The 23,005-nt window shown below is 41.4% G+C and overlaps 1 protein-coding gene and 1 pseudogene across 2 annotated transcripts; both read left to right on the forward strand.

Annotated features, from left to right (window-relative positions):
* Positions 1–474: 474 nt before the first annotated feature.
* Positions 475–22,580, forward strand: LOC119243171 (myosin regulatory light chain 12B). 2 transcript variants are annotated; one of them, XM_037508785.2, is made up of 4 exons: positions 475–569; positions 14,674–14,872; positions 20,438–20,599; positions 22,052–22,580. In XM_037508785.2, the coding sequence occupies exons 2-4, from the start codon at positions 14,689–14,691 to the stop codon at positions 22,222–22,224; spliced, it is 519 nt and encodes a 172-aa protein (XP_037364682.1). In that variant the 5' UTR covers positions 475–569; positions 14,674–14,688; the 3' UTR covers positions 22,225–22,580. The 2 variants fall into 2 exon arrangements, with proteins under 2 accessions (XP_037364682.1, XP_037364683.1); XM_037508786.2 differs by lacking the exon at positions 475–569 and adding an exon at positions 1,007–1,084.
* Positions 2,943–7,189, forward strand: LOC119243170 (nuclear envelope pore membrane protein POM 121C-like; annotated as a pseudogene).
* Positions 22,581–23,005: the final 425 nt, after the last annotated feature.

Raw genomic sequence — 23,005 nt, forward strand, 5'->3', positions numbered from 1 at the left:
CCTCTTACCTTCCGCAGTATTACGCGGGAAGTACTCTTAAAATTGTCTTTTTATCCAAGTTCAAATTTAACTAGAGAGTTGCCCTTTTATTTGCTGGCAGCCCCGAGTTGGGCGGCTTCCGGCGCCGGACCCCCACAAACTGCAAGGGGCTCACACCCACCCACCGGGTCAAATTCCAGGCCCGGGCCGCGCCCCGCCGCGGGAATGCGGAAGGGCCGCGGGAACGCGCCGCGGCGGGAGGGGGGTCCGGGCGGCCGCGGGTTTAGCCGCCCCGCGGGGGGGCGGCCGCAGGGGCGCGCGCGGACGGCGGGGCCACCTCACCCCGGCCTGTGTCCATCGGCCCCAGCCGCTGCTCGGTGAACACAGCGCTCTCCGTTTGCTCCCGAGCGGGAGGGTAGCGCGCACCCCTCTCCCCGCCCGCACTTGGACCCGCCGCCGCTTCCGCCGCGCCTTCCGGTCCGCGCCGGAGGCAGGAAGTGCCGGCGCCACCACTGTCCGCCGCAGCCCCGCGCCCCGGCCGTCACCCGTCGTCTCGCGCAGGCCAGCCCGCGTTCTAGTGTCTGGCAGCGGTGAGTGGCGACAGCCCTGGAAGCAGGCCCCGTCCTCTCTCCTCCTGTCCTGTGCCCGCGACCGGGCCGGGGGAGCCGGGGGCCGCGGGACCTGTCAGGTTGGACGCGGAGGGTCAGCGAGGAAGCTCCGGCTCGGGCCGGGCCGGGCTGGGCCGTCGGGGCCGGGAGGGGCAGAGCGGGAGTCCCGGGCTGGGGAGACGCCCCGCTGGGGAGTGGGGCCGGTCCCGGGAGCGCGGCGCCGCCCTGCGTCACCCGGTGACTTCACACACCTGGGGCCCCGGACCGCCCCGGCGCCCCAGCTGCCCGTCTCGACCCGGATGCACGATCTGTACCCACAAAGTGGGGATGCATAGGAGTCCCCTGGTGCATGGTTCTTCCTTAGGTGAATCAAGAAAGGTTTCCTCGAAAGAGAATCATGGCCTCATTGAAAGCTTTTGATTCACTTCTAGGAGGGAGAACTTAGTACCTCGGACTGCAACTGCGGTAAAAGGTGGCCAAGGCCGAAAGCTTAAAAGGTGGGAATTTTGTAGTGTGAAAGGAGGTGGTGGGGAAGCCAGCCTGAATGGAATACAACTGTGAAGCATACTAGAAGAATAGGTAGGTAGGTCGGCGGGCAGGCAGGGGCCTTTTAGTGAAAATTTGATGAGAAATAAAAGATTATGTAAGAGGCATTAGAGTCATTGTGGATTTTTCACTAAAGGAGTAAAATGAAGAAAGGCGTGTTTCGGGGATTACTTTGGCAGTCTTTGCTTGCGATGGGTTTAGAATGGTCCATTGGTAAGAGAATTATAGAATTACAGCATTTTTTAAATAAAAAGAACCTTGTAGTTTATCTTGTGAAACCATTTCATTTTATAATTAAGGAAACTGAAACCCAGAGAGGTGAGGTAATTTGCCCAAGGTTACTTGGAGACTCAGTGCCAACCATTTTTCTCTGTAAGCATTAGGTAGATCCTCCTGGACCTTATAACTAAGGGCACAGCTCTTTATTCAGGTTCTGTTGAATGAAACAACTTTGCTGACTCACTAGCCATTTATGTTTTAATGAGAATGAGTTTCAACCAGATGAACTACCACTACTGAAGGACAGATTACTGGGTGAGAGTTGCTGACAGATAACAGAAAGAAAGATAATAGAATTTAGAGCCTCTTTAATGGGGTTTGGTGTCCCTCTCTCCCAAGATTCGGAGACACCTGATAGCCAGGGGTCATTTTCACTGCCAGAAACTCTGATAGGATTCTTCCTTCCTTGTTCCACACTTTAGCTATGTGTGGCATTGCTTACCCCCAACTCACTATCCACATTTTCATGGCAGAGATTTCACCAGCCTGTATGCAGGCTATATGGGGCTAGTCCTGGATATGTGCTGTACCATTTTCCAGCTTTGTGGCTGCAGGTTAATTGTTTATCCTATTTGCCTTAATTTCCTCATCTGAGAAATGGAACTAATAGTGCCTGTTGTCATAAATTGTGAGGATTAAATATGTTGATACATATGAAATGCGTAAAGTAGTCCTATCACATGTTTAGCATTAGGTATTGGCTATTTATTAGTATTTTTTCTTCAAGGTATGGAACAATGGGTAAGTTTTGTTGAAGATGTTTTGAGGAAGAGTCCAGTGGAACTTATGATGAACCATGCATTTTAAAAGCCTTATTTGATTAGTCAGATCCTTTATAATGAACACAAGTCAAGTATATGTAATTCTATCTGTGATAGGAAGGAAGCATGTATATGCATTCAACTTCCTAGAATTTATTTATGACCTGCCTTGTGTAAGGCGCTCTGCTAGATCCTGCAATCCAAGGTAGAAAGGCCAAGGCCATAAAAACGTGCATGTAAATGGCATGTTATGAAATGCCACTTGGCAGTAAATAAAAGAACCACTGATGAATGCAACAAATAAATGAATCTCAAAAACATTTGAGTGAAAAAAGTCATGTATTTAGCATATAAACTAATTCGTGTTCAAAGATAGATACAACTAATGTATTGTGATAGAAATCTGAGCAATGATTGCCTATGGAAGAAGGTAATTGACTTAAAAGGATCTTTCTGGAGTAATGTTAACATTTGTAAATTGTTTGGGGTGGTGGTTATATAGGTATACCCATTTACAAAAACTCACTTCTAGTATGAGCTTTACATTTTCCTTTATGTAAATTTCACTGTGATAAAACAAAATGATATGGGAGTTCAGAAGTTGGAAAATTTACTGTCAGCGGGGAAAATCCTAAAACCCATGATAAAGAAAGATGATTGTATAGACTGTAAATGATAAATATTAAAATACATGCTACAGGGAAAATATAAGAAAAAATTAAGTTTGAGGTTAATTGTTGGGAGTATTTATCTTGATTATATATTTTTTAAGATTGATTTATGTATGCATACAAGAGCTGGGGTACAGGCCAGAGGTGTGGGGAGTGAGGGGATTCACCAGAGACAGAGTGGGGAACAGAACAGGCAGACTGGCCAAAGTACACTGCTGAGGGGAGCAGTGGGCCAGTCAGGAGAGGTCTGCTGTGCCATGTGGGTTGCTTCTCCCTGGCCCACTGGGGGATCAAACTTTGTGTCTTAACCCCTTGCGCCACCAGGGAGACTCTATCTCGATTATATTTTAAATTTCTTCATAGTCGTTGTTTTTCAAACTGTTGCTCATATATCCAGTTATTTGATTCTCTCCACTAGCACAAACAGTAGGTGTGAGGTTTTTTTTTGTAAGTTATAGTTATTCAAGTAATGTTGGTTTACATCACAGTATGTCTTAGGGGTCTAGGTTTACACTGCTACAGTTGATTGCATGTTATTTCAGCACCTCCATCAGACCTCTCCTCTATCCTACCTGCCACATCCTCCTGGTAGCCTTAGTCAAAGCCCAGTGTGCTCTTCCCCCTGGTGTTTTCACCCCTCCCTTTCTTGTTCTCCCTCCCCTTCCTTTCTGGAATGCCTCAGAACTATGGTCAGCTTTCAAGGTTTGTCTTTGTCTGACTTTTGGGTCTAGCTGGCTGTGGGGGCTATGCAGGCTGGTGGGGACAGAGCTGCGAGCCGGGTGGTTGACCGCTCTGTACTGGCTGCTTCGGAACTCTGTAATCAGCCAGTACATCAGCAAACACTGCTCGCGTCGCCTCCGGCCAAGTCAGCAGTAAACGGAAATCTCTGACGACTGCGTTTCTGCCCCAGTGGAAACCAACCCTGCTGGATTGCTCCTCATGGGTAGTTACCTCGGGAAGCCCAGCTCCCAGCTGCCTGCCCCGACCGGGGAGGGCAGGGACCTGTGGGAGCGACCTGGACGTCGCACATGCACACCCACCCCCACTGCTCAGCCGGCACACTCTCACTGTCACCCTTACCACAGTCACCCTCTCTCCCATCTCCTCCACCCATTTGGAGCCCTTCCTACTGGGATCGTGAGACTTTGCCAGATCGGTTTGTAATAACTCCTCAAAGACAGTATCCAATCCAGCAGACCCGGTATTCCTTGCTGGGGATACTTCCCACAGTGTACTGGAATGGTTATCACAAGAAGACTGTGCTGTCTGCTCATAATTCCAGAATGGTGTGCAGCCCAGTCACAGTAAGGATTGCTCCTCCTGATAGATTGACTCCTTCTCTACTACCAGAGCGCATAGTCAGCTCACCTCTGCCCTCACCATCGAGTAATGCCCTAGGCCCATGTGCAAAGGAGACTGGATCGAGTATTCTCAAAGAGAAGAATAAAAGGTCGGTGGAGGAAGAGGAGCAAATATTTGATAATGGCCAGGAAAACCAAGAAGGTACCCTGCTAGCAGTGGAAGTGGCCATGTAGTATTTGAGCCCCTGATAGCCAGTGGAGTTCCTACTGCTTTTGTGCCTACGCCTGGGTCGCTGAAGAGAGGTCTCAACTCTCAGAGCTCAGATAACCACTTGAATAAGAGATCCTGCACCCCTCCTTTGAGCTCCTGGGCAAGTGCATACAGAAGTGGTATCCCTAGCTCCAGCCACAATACTGTTGCCAGTTCTTACAGCTCTACCAGTTCGTCACTCTTTTCTAGCACAGCTTCATCCCACTTCCAGGTACCAGAGATGCCAGCAAAGAAAACAAGAGGAGAGATTTCTCATCCTTCTAGCTCTTCAACTCCATTGGTAATAGAGAAGGTGTCCTGGGGAGATAAGGTTGCAGATACAGCCATGTGGAAGAAACAGAACTCACAGAATTCCTCGTCTACACCTGGAAGCTCTGGGCAGCGTAAACAGAAGGTTCAGCTGCTGCCCTCCAGGCAAGGAGACCAGCTGACCCTGCCCCCACCTCCCCAGCTTGGTTATTCAATCGGAAGACCTAGACTTGGAAAGGAAAGCTTCATTGCGATGGCTTAACCAAGTCTTGGAGGATAGAACTGATATAGCTTTGAGCTGTCACTGAGAACCCACATAACACCACTCAGCTTTTTACCCTACCTGCTATTGGGACTGCTTCTTCCCCCAACACCCTCCCTACCCCAAGCACTGACCCACTGTCGGAGAGCTTGAAGAACATGCATGATTCCCCGCGCCTCCCGTCCTTCCCAGGCTCGGCTGGCATGGCAGTAACACCTGAGGCTCATATGCCTCTGAAGACTCCTGGCCTCCCAACCCCTCCAAATGTCTCTTTAGACAACAAATCCACAGTCACTTTCTTGGGCCTGACCCCTGAATCTTCCATACCAGTCACTGACACCAAGTCACCTCTGACCCCTCAGGCTGAGACTTCCATCAAAATCTAACTGCCTCACCCCCCCCCCACCCCAAGCAGAGTATTCTGTTTGGAATGCTAAGTACCTCACCTTCTAATCCTTCTGCCGCTGCAACTGCTGGTGTGTCTGCAGCATCTCCCAGGTTCAGTCCCATCTTTGAGACCCCAGCTAAAAGTGAGAATGAAGACACCTTGCCATCCAGACCTTCCAAGGCCACAGCTGCAGCATCTTCCAACTCTGTCTTCCCCATGACTCCCAGCACCTCACCTCTCACTATCAATCCTATCTTTGACAGCATGGGGCCACTTAAGTCTGTGCCCTTGGCAGCTCCCTTTTTCAGTCAAACAGCTACTCCAGCCACTACCACAAGAACCCCTCTCTTCACTGGACAGGCCAGTGCCACCTCTACAGTGGTTTCCATGGCCACAACCAGCATATGTGCAGATTTTGCCCTGAAACCTGCTTGTGCCTTTAGTGTGAGCAACATGACAAGCACCATGAGCAGGGAGACCAGCACACTTCTTCACAGCCTTTTCTCTTTGGGACTCCCCCTGCCATACCTGCTTCAACAGCAGTCACCACCTTTGGCCAGCCCCTTCCCACTGCCATTCAGACATCTAACAGTAGCAGCACTGCTGGTTTCAGTGGCTTTGGCAACACCCTGACTATCTCAGCCCCAGTCACTGCCAGCCAGCCTACACTAACGGGCACCACCACCCCACCCCACCCCCACCCCCAGCATTCAGCATTCCCTTTAGCTCAAGCACTAAGCCCTCCCTCCCAGAACATCCAGGAACCAGTCCCCAGCCCACATATGGGGCCACTGATGGGCAGCAGCAGGGGCCCTGAGCTTTAGCAGCTCTTTCACTTTTGGTAATTCTACAGCCGCAGCTCCTGCTGCCACTCCAGCGCCAGCCTTTGGCAGCACCACAGCTGCCTTCTCCATTGGTGCAGCCTCCACCTCTGACTTTGGCGCTACAATCCAAACTGCCAGCAGTGAGACCAGTTCACTGTTCAGTAGCACATTGTCATCACCCTTTGTGTTTGGGGCCTCTGCAGCCCCAACTGCCAGTGGGGGACTTTGGGATCAGTATGGCTACCTCAGGCACCAGCTCCATCTCTGGGACTTTCTGCTTTGAAACAGGACAGAGTGGGACTAGTCGCAGTGCAACCTCATTTGGGGGAGGCTTTAGTCAGAGCACCTTGGTTACACCCAGCCAGAGCACACCCTTTGCCATCAATGTGGTTAACACTGTTGAGAAAAATAACCTGTGTTCAGAGGCACCACACCCACCTTTGGTCAGGACACCCCTTCTGGAGTGGGCACATCAGACAACAATCTCTCCTTTGGGGCATCCTCAACACCCAGCCAAGGCTTTGCTGGAGTCAGATCTTTCAGATCAGCCACCCCTTCATTTTCTGTTGGTGCAGGATGTAAGACTCCAGGGACTCAACAGCGACTGCAGGCCTGGAGGCAGCACACTCACAAGAAATAGCCTTTATACCCTGCTGTACCCCATCCCCAACTACCTTCCTCCCACCCCCACTCACCACCACTCCATGCCCAGATCAGGACCTTAGTATCTGCTAGGAAGAGCTTCTGACCTTTATAGTCCCATCAAACCAACCTATCCCAGACCTCTGGCTTCAGCCACCAGGGAAGTAGTGGCATTTCTGGGGGCCTTTCCCTCTTCCTCCAGGGAGCAGAAGCCTCAAGACTTCTTGAGGGGGAGAGAGAAACAAAAACTTGATCCTTTACTTGAACAGTTCCATAGTGAGGCTGGAGAGAACAAAACACCTGTAACATCATCCATTTACTTCCCTGATTCTTGTTTAGTATAAGGCGGCCTCCCTTCCTGCCTCCTCACCCCCCTCATCCTTGCTGGAGAGTAGCAGGTGCAGCCCTTTGTCCACTTGCATCTCTGGTGTGCATTTGATGGATTTGAGGGGAATGGATTATCTCTAAAGCTTTGCTTGGCTGTAGAAAGTTCTCTTGTCCATTTAGAGGACTGTTTCCCCAATTCTTGCTGTTTGTCTCCTCATTGCTTCTGTAGGATTTATTCCTTTTCAAGTGACCTTGAATCTAACTTTGCCTTGGAGACCCCAGTGGGTACTACTCCTGCTATTCCCTTCCTCCTGCCAAGTTTGAGGCAGTGTTTTGTCCCAAGTCTCTCAGCCAGTTTGGCCCCTAAAAGGTAGGTGACTCAAGACTGTTACCAGCCTGGCAGGGCCTAGGGTGACACCTTGCTCCAGGAGTGGGAAGCTGCTGCTTTCTGCTGCCTCCTTACCCATCTTCCCCACTGGTCTCAGTGAGCTCATCTTTCTCTCCAGGACTGTATATTTAGAGCTTTGTCCTGTGTCACCCTGTCAGATGCTCACATCTACTGCTTTTCAAACAAGTTTGGAGGAAGAATTGAACTGAATGAGTGGCAGCATGTAGGTAGTGCTGGACTTAACTGTTTTAAGTTTCTGGGGCCTGGCTCTTGAATGTGGAAAGTAGCACCTCTTCACAGCCGCAAATGCTGACTCCCTGATTTTCAAATGGTGTTTTAAGGACTGGCAACCCTGGAAGACAGGGCCAAGGAGGGAGAAGACCTCTTCCTTCTGCTGTTTCCTTGCCTGACTGGAGGCCCCACCACCTCTAGTATATATCAGAAACTTATATATAAGTTAATGGACCTTACTTTAAAATTCTTACTTGTTTTTCTTCAGTACGACCCTTCCCCTTTTCCTTTGTTCCAAATCTCATACCCCAGTCCCAAGAGCCTTGCTGCCATGCCCATTCTCTTTAGGAAAAATAGGAATGTGTATCTAAATTAAAAGAAGAAAACATTTCATCATTTTTTAACAAAATAAAAATTGATTTTGTATTTAATCTAAATTGCCTTTTAAATTCCTTGAGGTGGTTAAGTATAGGAATTAGCTACATAGTTAAGTTCAAATGCTGCCCCAGGCAGTTTTCTTGAGGGACTAGAGCTCCTTCTGGACACATTATATAAAATGTAACTTATTTTATAAACAATGTGATATAGATGTGACTAGTCCACCTCCCCCTTTGTGAGTGAGGTTGAATGTGTTTTGTCAGGGGACTGTGCCTCCCCAACCCTAAAAAGAGCTCTACTAATATCAAACTGTGTGTAGAACTGATTAAGGGCCTGAGTAAGGGCCTGCACATTAAACCCCAAATACCTGGTAGGATGGGAGGGCGTGGGGATGGGGCATGAGTGTAGAAATCAAGCTTCTACTTATACCTTACATAGGATAGATCCTCTTAGTACAGTAAGCTAGTTTACCTCAATTCCACAAGCAGGACAGTTAGTCCAGAAACCCCCTGAAGAGGGTGTCCTGGCACAGCCTAAGTGAGTGTGTGTGGTGTACCTGTCCATGCACTGGACAGGAATGGAAGGCTGGGACTTGCCATACAAATACTTAATTCCTGTTGAGTCTAGTTGGAATTTTTAGTATGGTTGTGAGATTTCTCCTTATGTCATTAAGAATAAAAAAAAATTGATCTGTTTAAAAAATACTAAAAAAAAAAAAAGGTTTTAAAGGAATATTGAGTAGGTTATAGGAGCTGACAGAATTTTCCCCATGAGCATCTAGGCTTCCAATGAAGCCATATAGACTGATGAAATTCACAGGCAGTTTCTGCTTATTAACAGTTATAGTACCCATGTTTTGATTTCATATCAGTTTTGTGGGTGATTTTGCAAATATTTGGATTTTCATCCAAATCACGGCCATCTGTAATACTGGTATTCCTACACCCCTACCCTTCTTGTAACCTCTGTGAACACTACATATATCCTTTTAGTTCATTCTATGTTAGAAATTAACAAAAATAATAAAAAAATTGAAGATAGAATGAAAATTTTTTATTTTTAAGTTTTTACTTTAATTGAAGGTTATTTCTTATATTATATGCTGTATTCTATATGGATATTTTCTGTAACTGTGAGGGTAGAGTTTGACTTTAACATTTATAGGTAAGACAGTAATTTACCAATGCTAGCTCAGTTTCAAGTCTTTACCTCGCATGTCAAACAAGGACTACAAACTGAAAGAAAATACTGACAACCTTAAACCTGGCTGCTAAACCTGATTAAACCTGGCTGCTGCAATGCTTCACTCCATGGAGTGCCATTTATATTTTATTCTCGTCTCAATCCACAATGCTATTCTATTCTGCACATTGATTTTCCCTGTATACTTTGATTTTTTTTTGAAAACCCATTTTGTGTAGGATTGAACTTTAAAAAAAATTTGTAGTAAAATGAAAATAACTAGAAGAATATTAGTACAAAGTAGGAAATCTATAGATAGAAATAACTTTCAACAAATGGATTTTGAATCTTATGTCACTAGGTGATCTTGGGACAGTTATTTAATATCTCTAATCTTCAGTTTCATTTTAAAAGCAGACATCTTAAATTTGATGCACATAAAGTACCTAGCACATGGATCACCCAGTAAATGGTAGTTACCATAAGTTGAATAGATTTTTTATATATATATATATATATATATATATATATAATTCTTACATCATTTTTCATTTTTGTACAATGTATGCATTTTCATTTTGGTTATATTCCCCATACAATTGCACCCCCCTTTATTCTGACCCCAATCCTTCCTCTCCCCTTCCACCCCCCACCCCCAATAGTGTGTCTCTGGTTTAGAGTTGCTTGTTGATTTTGATTTTCACTTTGTATTGATTAGTCTTTTTCCTGGTCCCTTATTTAGGTTTTCTAAATTCCTGCTATGAGTGAGACCATCAGGTATTTTTCTTTTTCTTTCTGGCTTATTTCACTGAGCATGATCCCTTCCGGCTCCATCCATGTTGCAGCAAACTGCATGTGTTTATCTTTTCTGAATGCTGAGTAATAGTCCATTGTTTATATGTACCACATCGTCTTGATCCAGTCATCTATTTTTGGGCATTTGGGTTGTTTCAATAGCTTAGCTATTGTAAATAGTGCTGCTATAAACATAGGGGTGCAGGTGCCCTTTGGAATTACTGTTTCTGTGTCATTTGGGTAAATACCTAGGAGTGGAATTGCTGGATCAAATGGAAGCTCTGTTTTTAGTAGGTTGAGGACTTTCCACACAGTTCTCCATAGTGGTTGGACCAGTTTGCACTCCCACCAGCAGTGCAGGAGAGTTCCTTTTTCTCCACACCCTCGCCAACATTTGTTGTTGCTAGTTTTTTTAATATGTGCCAATCTCACTGGTATAAGATGGCATCTCACTGTAGTTTTGATTTGCATTTCCCTGATTACAAGTGATGTTGAACATTTTTTCATATGCCTGTTGGCCATTTGCATTTCCTTTTTGGAGAAGTTTCTTTTAGCTCTTCTGCCCATTTTTTGACTGGATTATTTTCTTTGTTTTTGTTGAGTCTCATCAGCTCTTTGTAGATTTTTGTGATCAGACCTTTATCATTAGTGTTGGGTGCAAAAATTTTCTCCCAGTTGGTGGGGTTTCTCTTTGTTTTGGTTATTGTCTCTTTTGCTGTGCAGAAGCTCTTTAATTTGATGTAGTCCCAGTTGTTGATTTTTGCCTTCACTATCACTGCTTTAGGTGATGTGTCTGTAAAGATGTTTTTGAGGTGCATGTCATCTAGTGTTTCACCTATATTTCCTTCTATGTATTTTATGGTTTCAGGTCTTATGTCTGTTCTTTAATCTATTTTGAGTTGGTTTTTGTGCATGGTATGAAGTAGCAGTCAGGCTTCATTCTTCTGCATATAGCGACCCAGTTTTCCCAGCACCATTTATTGAACAAACTTTCTTTGCTCCAGTGCATATTCTTTGCTCCTTTGTCAAAGATTAGTTGACCATAAATCTGTGGGTTTATTTCTAGATTTTCTATTCAGTTCCATTGGTCCGTGTGTCTGTTCTTGTTCTAATACCATGCAGTTTTGATGATTATGGCTTTGTAGTATAGTTTGAAGTTTGGGAGTGTGGTGCCTCCATTCCCTTTTTTTTCAGGAGAGCTTTGTCTCTTTGGGGTTTTTGGTGATTCCATATGAATTTCATCAATAATTGTTCTATTTCTTTGAAGAATGTCATTGAAATTTTGATTGGAATAGCATTGAATCTGTAAATTGTTTTTGGTAGGATGGCCATTTTGATAATGTTAATTCTTCCAATCCATGAGCAGGGGATGTCTTTGTGTCTTCTTCTATTTCTTTGAACAGTGTTTATTCCTAAGTATTTGATTTTTTTTGTTTCAATAATAAAAGGGATGGGTTTTTTTTTTATTTCTTCTTCTTCAGATTTATTGTTTGTGTATAGAAAAGCTACTAATTTTTGCGTGTTGTTTTTATATCCTGCCACTTTATTAAGCTGATTGATTAGTTTGATTAGTTTTTCTGTGGAGTTCTTGGAGTTCTCTGTGTATGTTATCATCTGCGAATAGTGATAATTTTACTTCTTCCTTCCCTATTTGGATTCTTGTCCTTCTCTTGTCTTATTGCTCTGGCTAGGAATTCCAGTATCACATTGAAAAACAGTGGTGAGAGTGGACATCCGTGTCTTGTTCCAGATCTTAATGAAAATGCTTTCAGCTTTTCACTATTGAGAATGATACTGGCTATGGGCTTGTCATATATGGCCTTTATGATGTTGAGGTATGTTCCTTGTATCCCAAGAATTTCAAGGGCCTTTATCATAAATCATAAAGCTTTGTCGAAAGCTTTTTCAGCATCTATTGATATTATCATATGGTTTTTATATATTTCTTTTTGTTGTTGTGTTGGGTAACATTGATTGATTTTTGGATGTTGAACCATCCTTGTGTCCCTGGAATAAATCCTACTTGTTGTGGTGCCATAAGTTGAATAGATCTTAATTCTCTCTTTGGTCCTAAGGTAGAAAAGTGAGTCAGGACTCTGCTGGAAAACAGCATGAGCAAAAGTACACAAAGTCAAACTGCAGGGTGCACCAGGGCATAGGCACAGTTGATGTTGCAGAGGGAAAAGTACAAAACCGAGTATGGCTAGAGAAGGGCTGGAAAGATAATTCTAGAGTTGGGAAAGGAAGACCTTACGTACCATGCTTAAGAACTTACACTTTGTCCTTTGTGCAGTGAAGAACCAAAGATTTTTTTTTAAATTGATAAGGTTGTATTTATGATTTAGACACTCCTGGCAGGTATATAAAAGGTAGTTTAGAGTTGACCAAGCAGCAAGGAGGAATCTAGACAAAGAGATGATGAGTTCCCAGTTTTGGGTGTGGCAGAGGAATGAGAAAGATGAACAAGTCTGAGAAATATTTAAGAGGTAGGTCTTTATTCATCAGGGACAGGAAGCAGTTGGTGATGACTTCTAGATTACTGGTTTGCTAAGTGGGTTGATGATGGTGCCAGTAATTGAGAGGAAATAGGAAGATGAGAAAGTTTGGGAGGAGAAAGATAATGGAATCAGTGTTCAACATGTTGATTGTGTAAGGTCTGCAAGGATGAGAACGTTGTACTGTCTTTCCATTGGGACAATGCATTTTTCCTTTTACAGTTCATTAAGGACAAGAGTTATTAAGTCTCTGAAGAAAAAGCAATAACAGGGTCAAATATAGCTGAATGGTCCAAGAAGATTGAGGCTATTTGACACTTTGAAAGCAGTTGTAGTAGAGAAAAGAAAGCCAGACTGTGGTGGGTTGAAAAGTGAGGGGGAATTAAAAAAGTGGAGCAAGCTGAGGTACTTATCTCATAAGTAAGGAGAGAGAGGATGGTGGTTTGGGGACCATTTCTCTTCGGCTTTATTGTTTGATACAGCTATGGTTCATTTTTCAGCTGCCCCAGCTAGTCACCTGCTCTCACACTAGGGAGGCAGTAGAGTTAAAGAACAGACAGGCCCCATTTCCACCCTCATTTCTAATACCAATTCAAATTGGGGCCCCCGAGATGATCCTCAGATTCAGTAATTCCCAAAGACTCACAGAACTCACTGAAAGCTGCTATGCCCATGGTTTTTGGTTTATTTTAGTAAAAGGACTCAAAATCAGCCAAGGGAAGAAACACATGTGGCAGAGTGCAAAGGGTTCCAAATGCAGTTTCCTGTTGTCCTCTCCCAGGGGAGTCACATGCACAGCGGTATTCTTTCTGGAAGCTGGACATGGCAATAAGCACAGAGTATTACCTACCATGGAAACTCACTCAATTCATGATATCTGTACTTTTTATTGGGGCTCTATAACAACGGTACTGTTGACTACCCCATGATTAGCCTCAGTCCGGGCCCTCTAGAGGTTATACTGATAACATGTGAGCCAAAATCCCATGATAAATCACATTGTTAGATTATCTCATTTTATCCAAAACCCCAGATAAGAGGAAGGACATTCCAAAGGCTTGGAGATTAACTTCCAGGAGCCAAGGGCAAAGACCAGTCTTCTTTGGGTAATATTAAGTTCTTTACTGCACAAAGGCCATTATTTTTAAACTTAGGATAGTACCCAATCTCATAAAGCAATTGTGAAGATTGAATAAGAATTATCTTGTGTCCATGGGTTTTCTGAGGCTATATATAGCTAGTGATGGTAGAACTAAGGTTCTGTGTGAAGACTTCAAATCTGATAGTTTTTTTGTGGTATGTTTGTATCATTTAAAACTGCATATAAAAAGTATCCATTCTGTTTGACATTTAAATTATTGATGGCATTCAGTAGGGTACTGGAGGCTGCCACTACAGTCATATTACAGAGAAATTGAGGAGTAAGAAGGAAGGTGAAAAAATGGAAACAGTTAAGTATTTGAAGTATTAGATAACTGTTCTAAAAATCGTCAAGGAAGAGGGTTCAGAAAGAGGGTATAGTTAGAAGGAATACAAGCTTAGGTTTTGATGACTTTTTTTTTTTTAAGATAAAAGCCTTCTGAACATGTGCCATACAATGATTTTGTTAGTCTTTGCATATGTTACCTGTGTAATTCTCACTTGCATTGAAATAGATAATTGAGTTTTGCTAGTGAAAAAAAAAAAAAAGGTTCAAAGAGGTTATGCAATACAAGTACTAAATAGGGATAAAAACAGTACCTACTGTGTAGAATTGTGAGGATTAAATGGGACAGTCCTTCGAAAATAAGATGTCGGAGCCCTTGTTACATATTTTAAAATTAATCCCATTTAATAAAAGTGGGTATCATGAAATTTGAGGGAAAGCTACATAATAGTTTCTATTATTTTTAAATTTTTTTCAAAACTGATTTTTTCTAGCCATTTAATTTTCACATTGAAAATAAAATTTGAATATGTATTTATTCCCACCAAATGAAGTAATTATTCTACATTAAGATATTTTTACTCACTAAGTTTTGGTGTCATGTGCTCTCTTTTTGCTTTCTGTTTTATGCATTATTTTTAATTTTATGTTTCTTTCTTTTTAACTCCAGAATTAAATAGCCACCATGTCGAGCAAAAAAGCAAAGACCAAGACCACCAAGAAGCGCCCCCAGCGCGCTACATCTAATGTATTTGCCATGTTTGACCAGTCACAGATTCAGGAATTCAAAGAGGCCTTCAACATGATTGATCAGAACAGAGATGGTTTCATTGACAAGGAAGATTTGCATGACATGCTTGCTTCTCTAGGTAGACTTCTTTTTTTTTTATATATATATATACATTTAAAATATAATTGCATGGCTTCAAAAACATTTGGAGAATCAAGGAGCTCTCCACATTCTGAGTAATATCAAGATATAAAGCAATTTATTCCTAAGCTCTTGCTGGAGAATAGAAATTATAATGGTGTTCCCTTTCATGCCTTGACCTTTTGAAATTTGTTTTTGTTGTTTCAGTTTTTTTCCCCAATGCCTTTGACCTGTATATCCTCTTTGACCCTTTTTTCCTTCCCCTTCTTGAAATCCTAACTTTAGAAACTATATTTATAAGTATTTTACTTGGTTGAATCATTTACTTTGTAATGTATACTTGTCTTAGTCATTTTGATGTACCTTACTACACATAATTCCCTTGAACTTCCATTTTGCTGTAAATGGCAACATTCCATCTTTCCTTATGGCTAACTAGTATTCTATAGTGCATATATACTACATCTTGATCCAGTCATCTATTGATGGGCATTTAGGTTGCTTTCAGTTTCTAGCTATGTAAATAATGCTGCAGTAAACCTTGTAGAGCATATAGTTTTTTGAGTTGATGGTCTCACATTCTTTGGATAGCTACTCAAGAGTGGAATTGCTGGGTCATGCAGTATTTCCATTTTTTTAGCTTTTTAAGGTAAATCCATATGGTGTTTCAGTTTACATTCCCACCAACAGTGTAAAAGGATTCCCCTATCTCCACACCTTTCTAGCACTTGTAGATTTTTTTTTTTAAATATGTGCCATTGTCATGGAAGCAAAGCTTTTTAATTTTCAGGAATCACAATTGCTTATATTTGCTTTACTTCCCTTACTGTAGGGTTTGAGACTCCAAAAACATACTTATTGTTGATGTCATTGGACATATTGCCAATGTTTTCTTCTATTTATTTTTTTGTTGCAGATCTTGTATCTAAATCTTTTAATTCATTTGTAATTTATTTTTGTGCTTGGAATTAAAGAATGATCCAATTTCATTCTTTTATGTGTGACTTTCTGGTTTTCCTAGTACCATTTCCTGCTACCTAGTATGAGGCTCTTTTTTCCTCTTTGGTATGGTCATGACTGCTTTATCATAAAGTACATGTTGGTATATACATATATGTGGATTTATTTGAGCTTTCAGTTCTGTTCCATTGATTCTTGTGTCTGTTTTCATGCCAATATCATTGTTTTTGTTTGTTTGCTTTTTTAAGAAATTTTATATGTAACTAACTGCACAGATGTTTAACCATCAGCTGAATTACCATCTCCTGTGTGCTTCGTGACTAGCATGTTCTATGGTAACTAGTTACGAATAAATGATGGATAGATTTTATTTTTTTATGAACCAAAGGAATACTGCTTTTCTTAAATATATTTACCATCCACTTAGAGCATTTCATACACTATGAACAATTACTGAAGAAACTCTCTTGTGAAGATTTAAATTATAATTGTAGTATCAAGAAATTAAAACATAAAGTACTATGTTCTTTACTAGTCCCATTCAGCCAGGGGAAATAATTCAAAGGTGAATGCTACTAACAAAACTAACTTCCAAAAATCAACCAAGTGCAGGCATTGTGTGCAAAAACTTAAACTATACTACATGGTAAATGTTTTCATTGAAAAAAACTATGAAGCTTTAAGAGAGACATTTTTATATGTAATATAAATCAGCACAGGTTAGCAAAATTGCCTTTCTTCAATTGAAATTGTGTGGTTTGATTTCTGTCTTTAGAACCAGTGCTCAAAGGAAATTGTATATGAATATGTTTTGTTGCCTTGGAATTAATAAAGTTTTCTGAAGGTTAAAAAGGACCATGCAGAGAATAAACCACAAAAAAAAAAAAAAAAAAAAGGAACCGGGGTGTGAGAGGATTCACCACCAGAGACGGAGTTGGGAACAGAATAGGCGGATTGACTGAAATACACTGCTGAGGGGAGCAGCGGGCAAATCAGGAGAGGTCTTCTGTGCCATGTAGGTCACCTACCTGGCCAGGGATTGAACTTGTGATGCAGTGGCTGCAAATCGCTGCATAGTGCTGTGTCTTAACCCCTTGTGCCACCAGGGAGGCCCTGCCATATTGTTTTAATTACTGTTTCTTTGTAGCATAGTTTAAAGTCAGGACTTGTAATGCCTTCATTTCCTTATTTCTCAGGATTGCTTTTGCTATTTGAAGGTTTTTATAATTTTTTATAAGTTTCATATTTATATATTAAATATATTAAGCCATTCTTGTATTCCTGGAGTAAATTCTACTTGATTGTGATATATAATCCTTGTAATATTGAATTCAGTTTTTTTTATATATTCTTTATATACTTACTCCCCAAAATAAAAATTCAGCACTCTATGAATCTTTTTTTATGTGATAGACAAATATATAAATACATATAGACAAATATACAAATATACCTCTTCTTGTCTCAGAGGTCTGTTGAGAGCTATCTGGTTGGGAAGTATCATATTAGAGATTGACCAGCTATAAGAGGATAAACCTGCAGGAGTGGGGACCTGGCAGATACTGTGGCCAAGCAGGCATCTTTTGCCATTAGCTAAATAGTACACTTTTGTTAGGTGAAAAGCCAGGGGATAGCAGGCAGTTCGATTTTCAAATAAAAAGCATAACTAATAGTATAGTAAATAATAAAGATTGAGAATAGATTATTAATAGGACTAATAATAATGATTGTCTCCGGGGGAATAAATGCAGTGCTACTAGAAATATGAACAAGGATATTCACAATTTGATTTATACTTTTTTTTGTAACTAAAGAAAACAAAATAGATATCAGATTTAAAGCAAGAAATCTGCTCTTTGTGGTTTTGGTTAGATGAGTATTCATTTATTATTTATTGTCTGGATTTATTCTTGTTTATTTTGATCTAAAAAGAAGGAAAGGAAGTTAGGTACTCCATGTTCCGTCCCCATGTTGTCCCCCATCTGAACACTGATTTTACACTTGGGAAGAAAGGAATGGCTAGTATTTGAATTCTAGATAGGCCAAAGTGACTGGTCTGGCAAAGGGGCTTTAGGCAGGGAGACGCCTGCAGTTAGGCTCTGTATTCTGGAGTGTTCTTGTGCTTGATTGTTAGCCAGAAAGGGCAGTTCAAGGGCCAGAGAATTAAGAGAAAGGACTTTTTTCTCCCTTTTAGTAACCACAACCGGCTAGCTTTTATTCCTTTATCTTTTTTGTTCTTTGAATATATTATTTTGCAATTTTTGCAACTAAATAAGGTTGAAAGAACTGTGTAAGGAGAGCAGGTACATCCTTTACCCAGATTCATCAATTTTTAACATTTTGCCATATTTCTTTTATTGGAGTGAGAGTTGTTTCAAGATACTAATCTAATTTGTTGACTTGCAAGTAGAATGCGTCCTTTTGTTTTTCACACTCAGAATAAGCTAAGTGAACCCTTTTGGGCAAGTCACTACTGAAGAAAGCCACTGAGGAAAATTGAGGGATTTAGTTGTATTCCAAAGATTGAGCCCTCAAAACTGTATCCTGCCCAAGTAAATTTTTGTTAGATGTATGAATGATGGTAGACTAAGATAACGACTTTGCATCTTCCTTTTTGGGGAATAATTATATTGGATGCCTGTATTGGAGTGGGCATCCAATATAGGGCATAGCTTAAACCAGTTCACTGTACATCTGTGTGCTTTGTGTACCCATGTTCTCTTGGCACCTTTGGGCTACTCTTTTGGGTTTTAAAATTTGCTGCAAGAGAGAGGTGTTAAAAATGAAGAAGAAATTCGATCTTGGGCCTCCCCGGTGGCACAGCGGAGCGCTGGGTTGCGAAGCTGCCCGCGGCCTCTGCAGCACCGGTTTGATCCCTGGCTGCTCCCCGGCCACCGAAGGAGGGTCCCACATGGCGCGCAGACCTCGCCTGCCGCCCGCTGCTCCCCTCAGCAGTGTACTTCGGTCCTTCTGCCTGCTCTGCTCCCCGCTCTGGCTCTGGTGAATTCTCTCACCCTTCCGCGCTTCTGACTGTACCCAGTGCATGTATAAACAAAACAAACAAACAAATAAATAAATAAATAAAACATGCCTCTATTAAAAAAAAAAAATTCGATCTTTTAGCTATTTTCACTTATTCCATGATTTTTGAAAGTTTTTTAGATTAACTTTTGTATTGTTAATGTTGAGTTGGTATAGTGACGAGTGTAATGCAATAAGACATACCAGCTTGGCATTTACATTTTACCTAAATTCCCAGAATTAAAAGTTACATATGAACCATAATTCTAGATTTGGCTATCATTAGCACTGGGTTGACTGTAATATTGAGATGTTCTCTTAGATACGGCTATTTAACTTATACATGTTCTTTTCATGTAGAATCATACAAGGTTAATGTTGAAGGGGTTCAACCAGTTCAATTTACTGATCATGAAAGAAAACCCGGGATAGTGGCCACATTCCCCCAAGTCACACAACAAATGGCAGAACTGGATCCCACTGCAGCCCACTGATCCAGACCCTTTCTTCAATGATGCTTTCCCCACATACAGGGCCTCAAAAATGCTTGGACGGGGAGGAGCTGTTTATTAACTCCCAACATGTGTGGTCTCTCCGTGGGGATTTCTTCCAACTTCAAGGGAAGGAGCAAGTGAGGGTGTTCCCTTACCACCATATTAGAAGAGAGAGAAGTGTTTCAGTTGAAACTAGGTTAAGATTTCCTATTACAAACAATACTAAACAAGACTACATTTCAGTGACACAAACACGTAAACAGTGTTTAGGGTTATATTTGGCAGCTGAATAGTTCATGACATTGTTCAAAAGGAGCTACAAATCTAATCTAACTTGATAGTTTTAAATGACCAACTTATAAATGAAAAACTTAAAGCATACCAATTCCTAAGCAATTGTACTACAATTGAAAATATAAATATTTAGATATTTTGAATAACTGGCATTAAAATTATCTCCATTGGACCTTTAATGTTATCACTATTTTAAGATGTAATAATGTGGTATTACCTAGTACTTAGTTTCAAGTATTTGTTTTGTTTTAATTAAAAATTGTGAAGGAAAAGTTGCATAAAGTTATCTGTGAATGAACAATATTCAAATCAGCCCCAAATGCATTTTTGTAATATATCAGATTTTCTAAATTGTCAAAAGTTGTGATTTTTAAATGTTCTTAAAGTAAGTTAAATGAAAAATTAATTTCAGATCCTCCCTGGTGGCCTATGGGTTATAATAACCCGTAGAAGCAATAACAAAATAATTGCTTCTTAAAATTCTTTGTCCTTGGGCCTTCCCTGATGGCACAGGTGTTGAGCGCCGCGCTGTGAAGCTGTACGCAGCCTCTGCAGCGCTGGTTGGATCCCGGCTGGCCGAGAGGGTCCCACATGGCGAAGCAGACCTCTCCTGTCTCGCCTGCTGCTCCTTTCAGCAGTGTATTTCATCAGTCTGCCTGTTCTGTTCCCCTCTCTGTCTCTGGTGAATCCTCTCACCCTCCTGTGCATCTGGCCTGTACCCCAGTTCTTGTATAAATAAATCTTTAAAAAAAAAAATTCTTTGTCCTTAAATGTTAAAATATGAAATCTTACAGGGAAGAATCCAACAGATGCATACCTTGATGCCATGATGAATGAGGCTCCAGGGCCCATAAATTTCACCATGTTCCTCACGATGTTTGGTGAGAAGTTAAATGGCACAGATCCAGAAGATGTGATCAGAAATGCTTTTGCTTGCTTTGATGAAGAAGCTACTGGTAAGTGCCCTATCTTCAACCTCATTCCATAGCTTTGTAAAAATACTTTTTAGGAAATGAAAACATGGTAAAATATAAATTTTTAAAAAAGGGATAATGGGAAACTATTATTTACAACAGGACAGTGTAACAAAATAGCTAGGACACAGGTATGTGGGTCATAAAGTTTGTGCTGTTAATATTTGAATTTAGTTCCGAGCTCCCTGAAGGCCAAAGGGGGAATTGTCCCTTAAATAGCATTTCTTAGATATTAAAAACTGCTTTTTCAAGAAATGTTTAATCTCACCAAAAAGGATAGATAATATCAACATTGACAATCCTAGTTTTTTCTCATTTTAAAATGTGTAAAGTCTAACTAGTCACTTTTCTTACTTTTTTCCTTTTCTATCAGCCCTCAACTGAGATGCCCACACCACTCCTCAGATATACCTTGCACCCTCCTGTCCCCATCTCTACCTTTAAAATATACCATTCTTCTTGCACAATTGCTCTTGACAACACTACCCTTTTTTGAGTGGGCTGCTTCCCATTCCCTTAAAAATGTCTGAAATTCAGGGTTTTTTTTCTTCCTATGGAAAACGCTTGTGTCAGATTAATTTTGCAAGCATACAATTTATTTATTTATTTATTTTAAAGATTTATTTATTTATGCATACAAGAACTGGAGTGTAAGCCAGAGGAGTGTGGAGAGTAAGAAGATTCACCAGAGAGAGTGGGGAGCAGAACAGTTAGATCTACTAAAAGACACTGCTGAGGGCAGCAGCGAGTGAGTCAGGAGAGGTCTGCTGCGCCATGTGGGTTGCTCCCTGGTGGGGTGGAGATCGAACTCATGCTGCAGTGGCTGGTAATAGCTTGATAGCACTGTCTTTAACCCCTGCGCCACCAGGGAGGCCCAAACGTATAAATTATTAATGAGTTTTTACAAAATGTAATCTAATATTAGTAAAGAACACTAAAAGTAAGTGAACATCATAACACCATTGTTGCATGTTTTCGGGCCTCCCGGTGGCGCAGTGGTTGAGCGCTGGGTTGCGAAGCTGCCCGCGGCCTCTGCGGCGCCGGTTCTATCCCCGGCTGCTCCCCGGCTACCTGAGGAGGGCCCCACATGGCGCGCAGACCTCTCCTGCCTCCCGCTGCTCCCCTCAGCAGTGTACTTCGGTCCTTCTGCCTGCTCTGCTCCCCGCTCTGGCTCTGGTGAATTCTCTCACCCTCCCGCGCTTCTGACTGTACCCAGTGCATGTATAAACAAAACAAACAAACAAACAAATAAATAAATAAAACATGCCTCTATTAAAAAAAAAAAATAGTTGCATGTTTTCTTAGTTTACTCATTTAATTTGTTCATGTGAATATGGATATTCAGAAATATTTTATAAGATTGACCCAGTTTAGAAATGGACCATTAAAATGTCAGGAAATATTCATGACTCCCTTCTCTCTTCTGCCTTCCAGGCACCATTCAGGAAGATTACCTGCGAGAGCTGCTGACAACCATGGGAGATCGATTTACAGACGAGGAAGTGGATGAGCTGTACAGGGAGGCACCGATTGACAAAAAGGGAAATTTCAATTACATCGAGTTCACCCGTATCCTTAAACATGGAGCAAAAGACAAGGACGACTGAAAGAACTTATGCTAAAACCTTCCAGTTACTGTGTCTTAACTGTTTTATCTCCCTCTATCTCCCAGACACTTTCCCCTGCCCTCATAGACCTGTTGCATGCAGCTTAGTTTCACAGCTTTGCCTCTTCTTTTTGATGTATTTATTCTAGATCTTTCTGCTACTTAGCACTTGTATAATCAGACTGCAAATGGGGATGAGGTTGTAAATTGTATTGAAAAAGAGATTTTGAATAAAAATCAACAAATGTGAAAGCCTAGGAAAATATATTTTGGTATTTCTGGTTTTGCTGGATTTTTACACTTTTATATAATAAAAATGCTATTTTTAAATAAAGATTATGCTGGCTCAAATGGAATATAATAGAAAGTTAAACAAGTGGTAGTTGGGGGTAGTTCTTTTTTCAGATTTTCAACTTAATACAATTTAGATTTCAGGGTAGAACTAATTTTTCATATATGGAACAGTGTTCTTCAGAACATTGAAGTACAAGTTAACATAATTATGCAGTAAAAACTAATTATGCCTTAGTTGTTTTTCCTAGTAAGTCAAATTTTTTAACTATTGAATGATAATGGAATGTAGCTGAGAAAACATTCAATGTTTTCTCTAAGATTCTAAGATGAGACAGAATTTTGAAGAAGAATTATTGAACATTTACTGTGTATAAAACATTGCAATATGATTTCATTAATCTTCCTTACAACCTTGTGAGGTAGATTATCATTAGCCTAGTATTTTAAGGGGATTGGGGAACATGGACTCTGCTCCATGAAGTTGAGTA

This window comes from Talpa occidentalis, unplaced genomic scaffold (genome assembly GCF_014898055.3).
Source record: "Talpa occidentalis isolate TD23 unplaced genomic scaffold, MPIMG_talOcc4v2.1 talOcc4.13, whole genome shotgun sequence".
Lineage (NCBI taxonomy): Eukaryota > Metazoa > Chordata > Mammalia > Eulipotyphla > Talpidae > Talpa > Talpa occidentalis.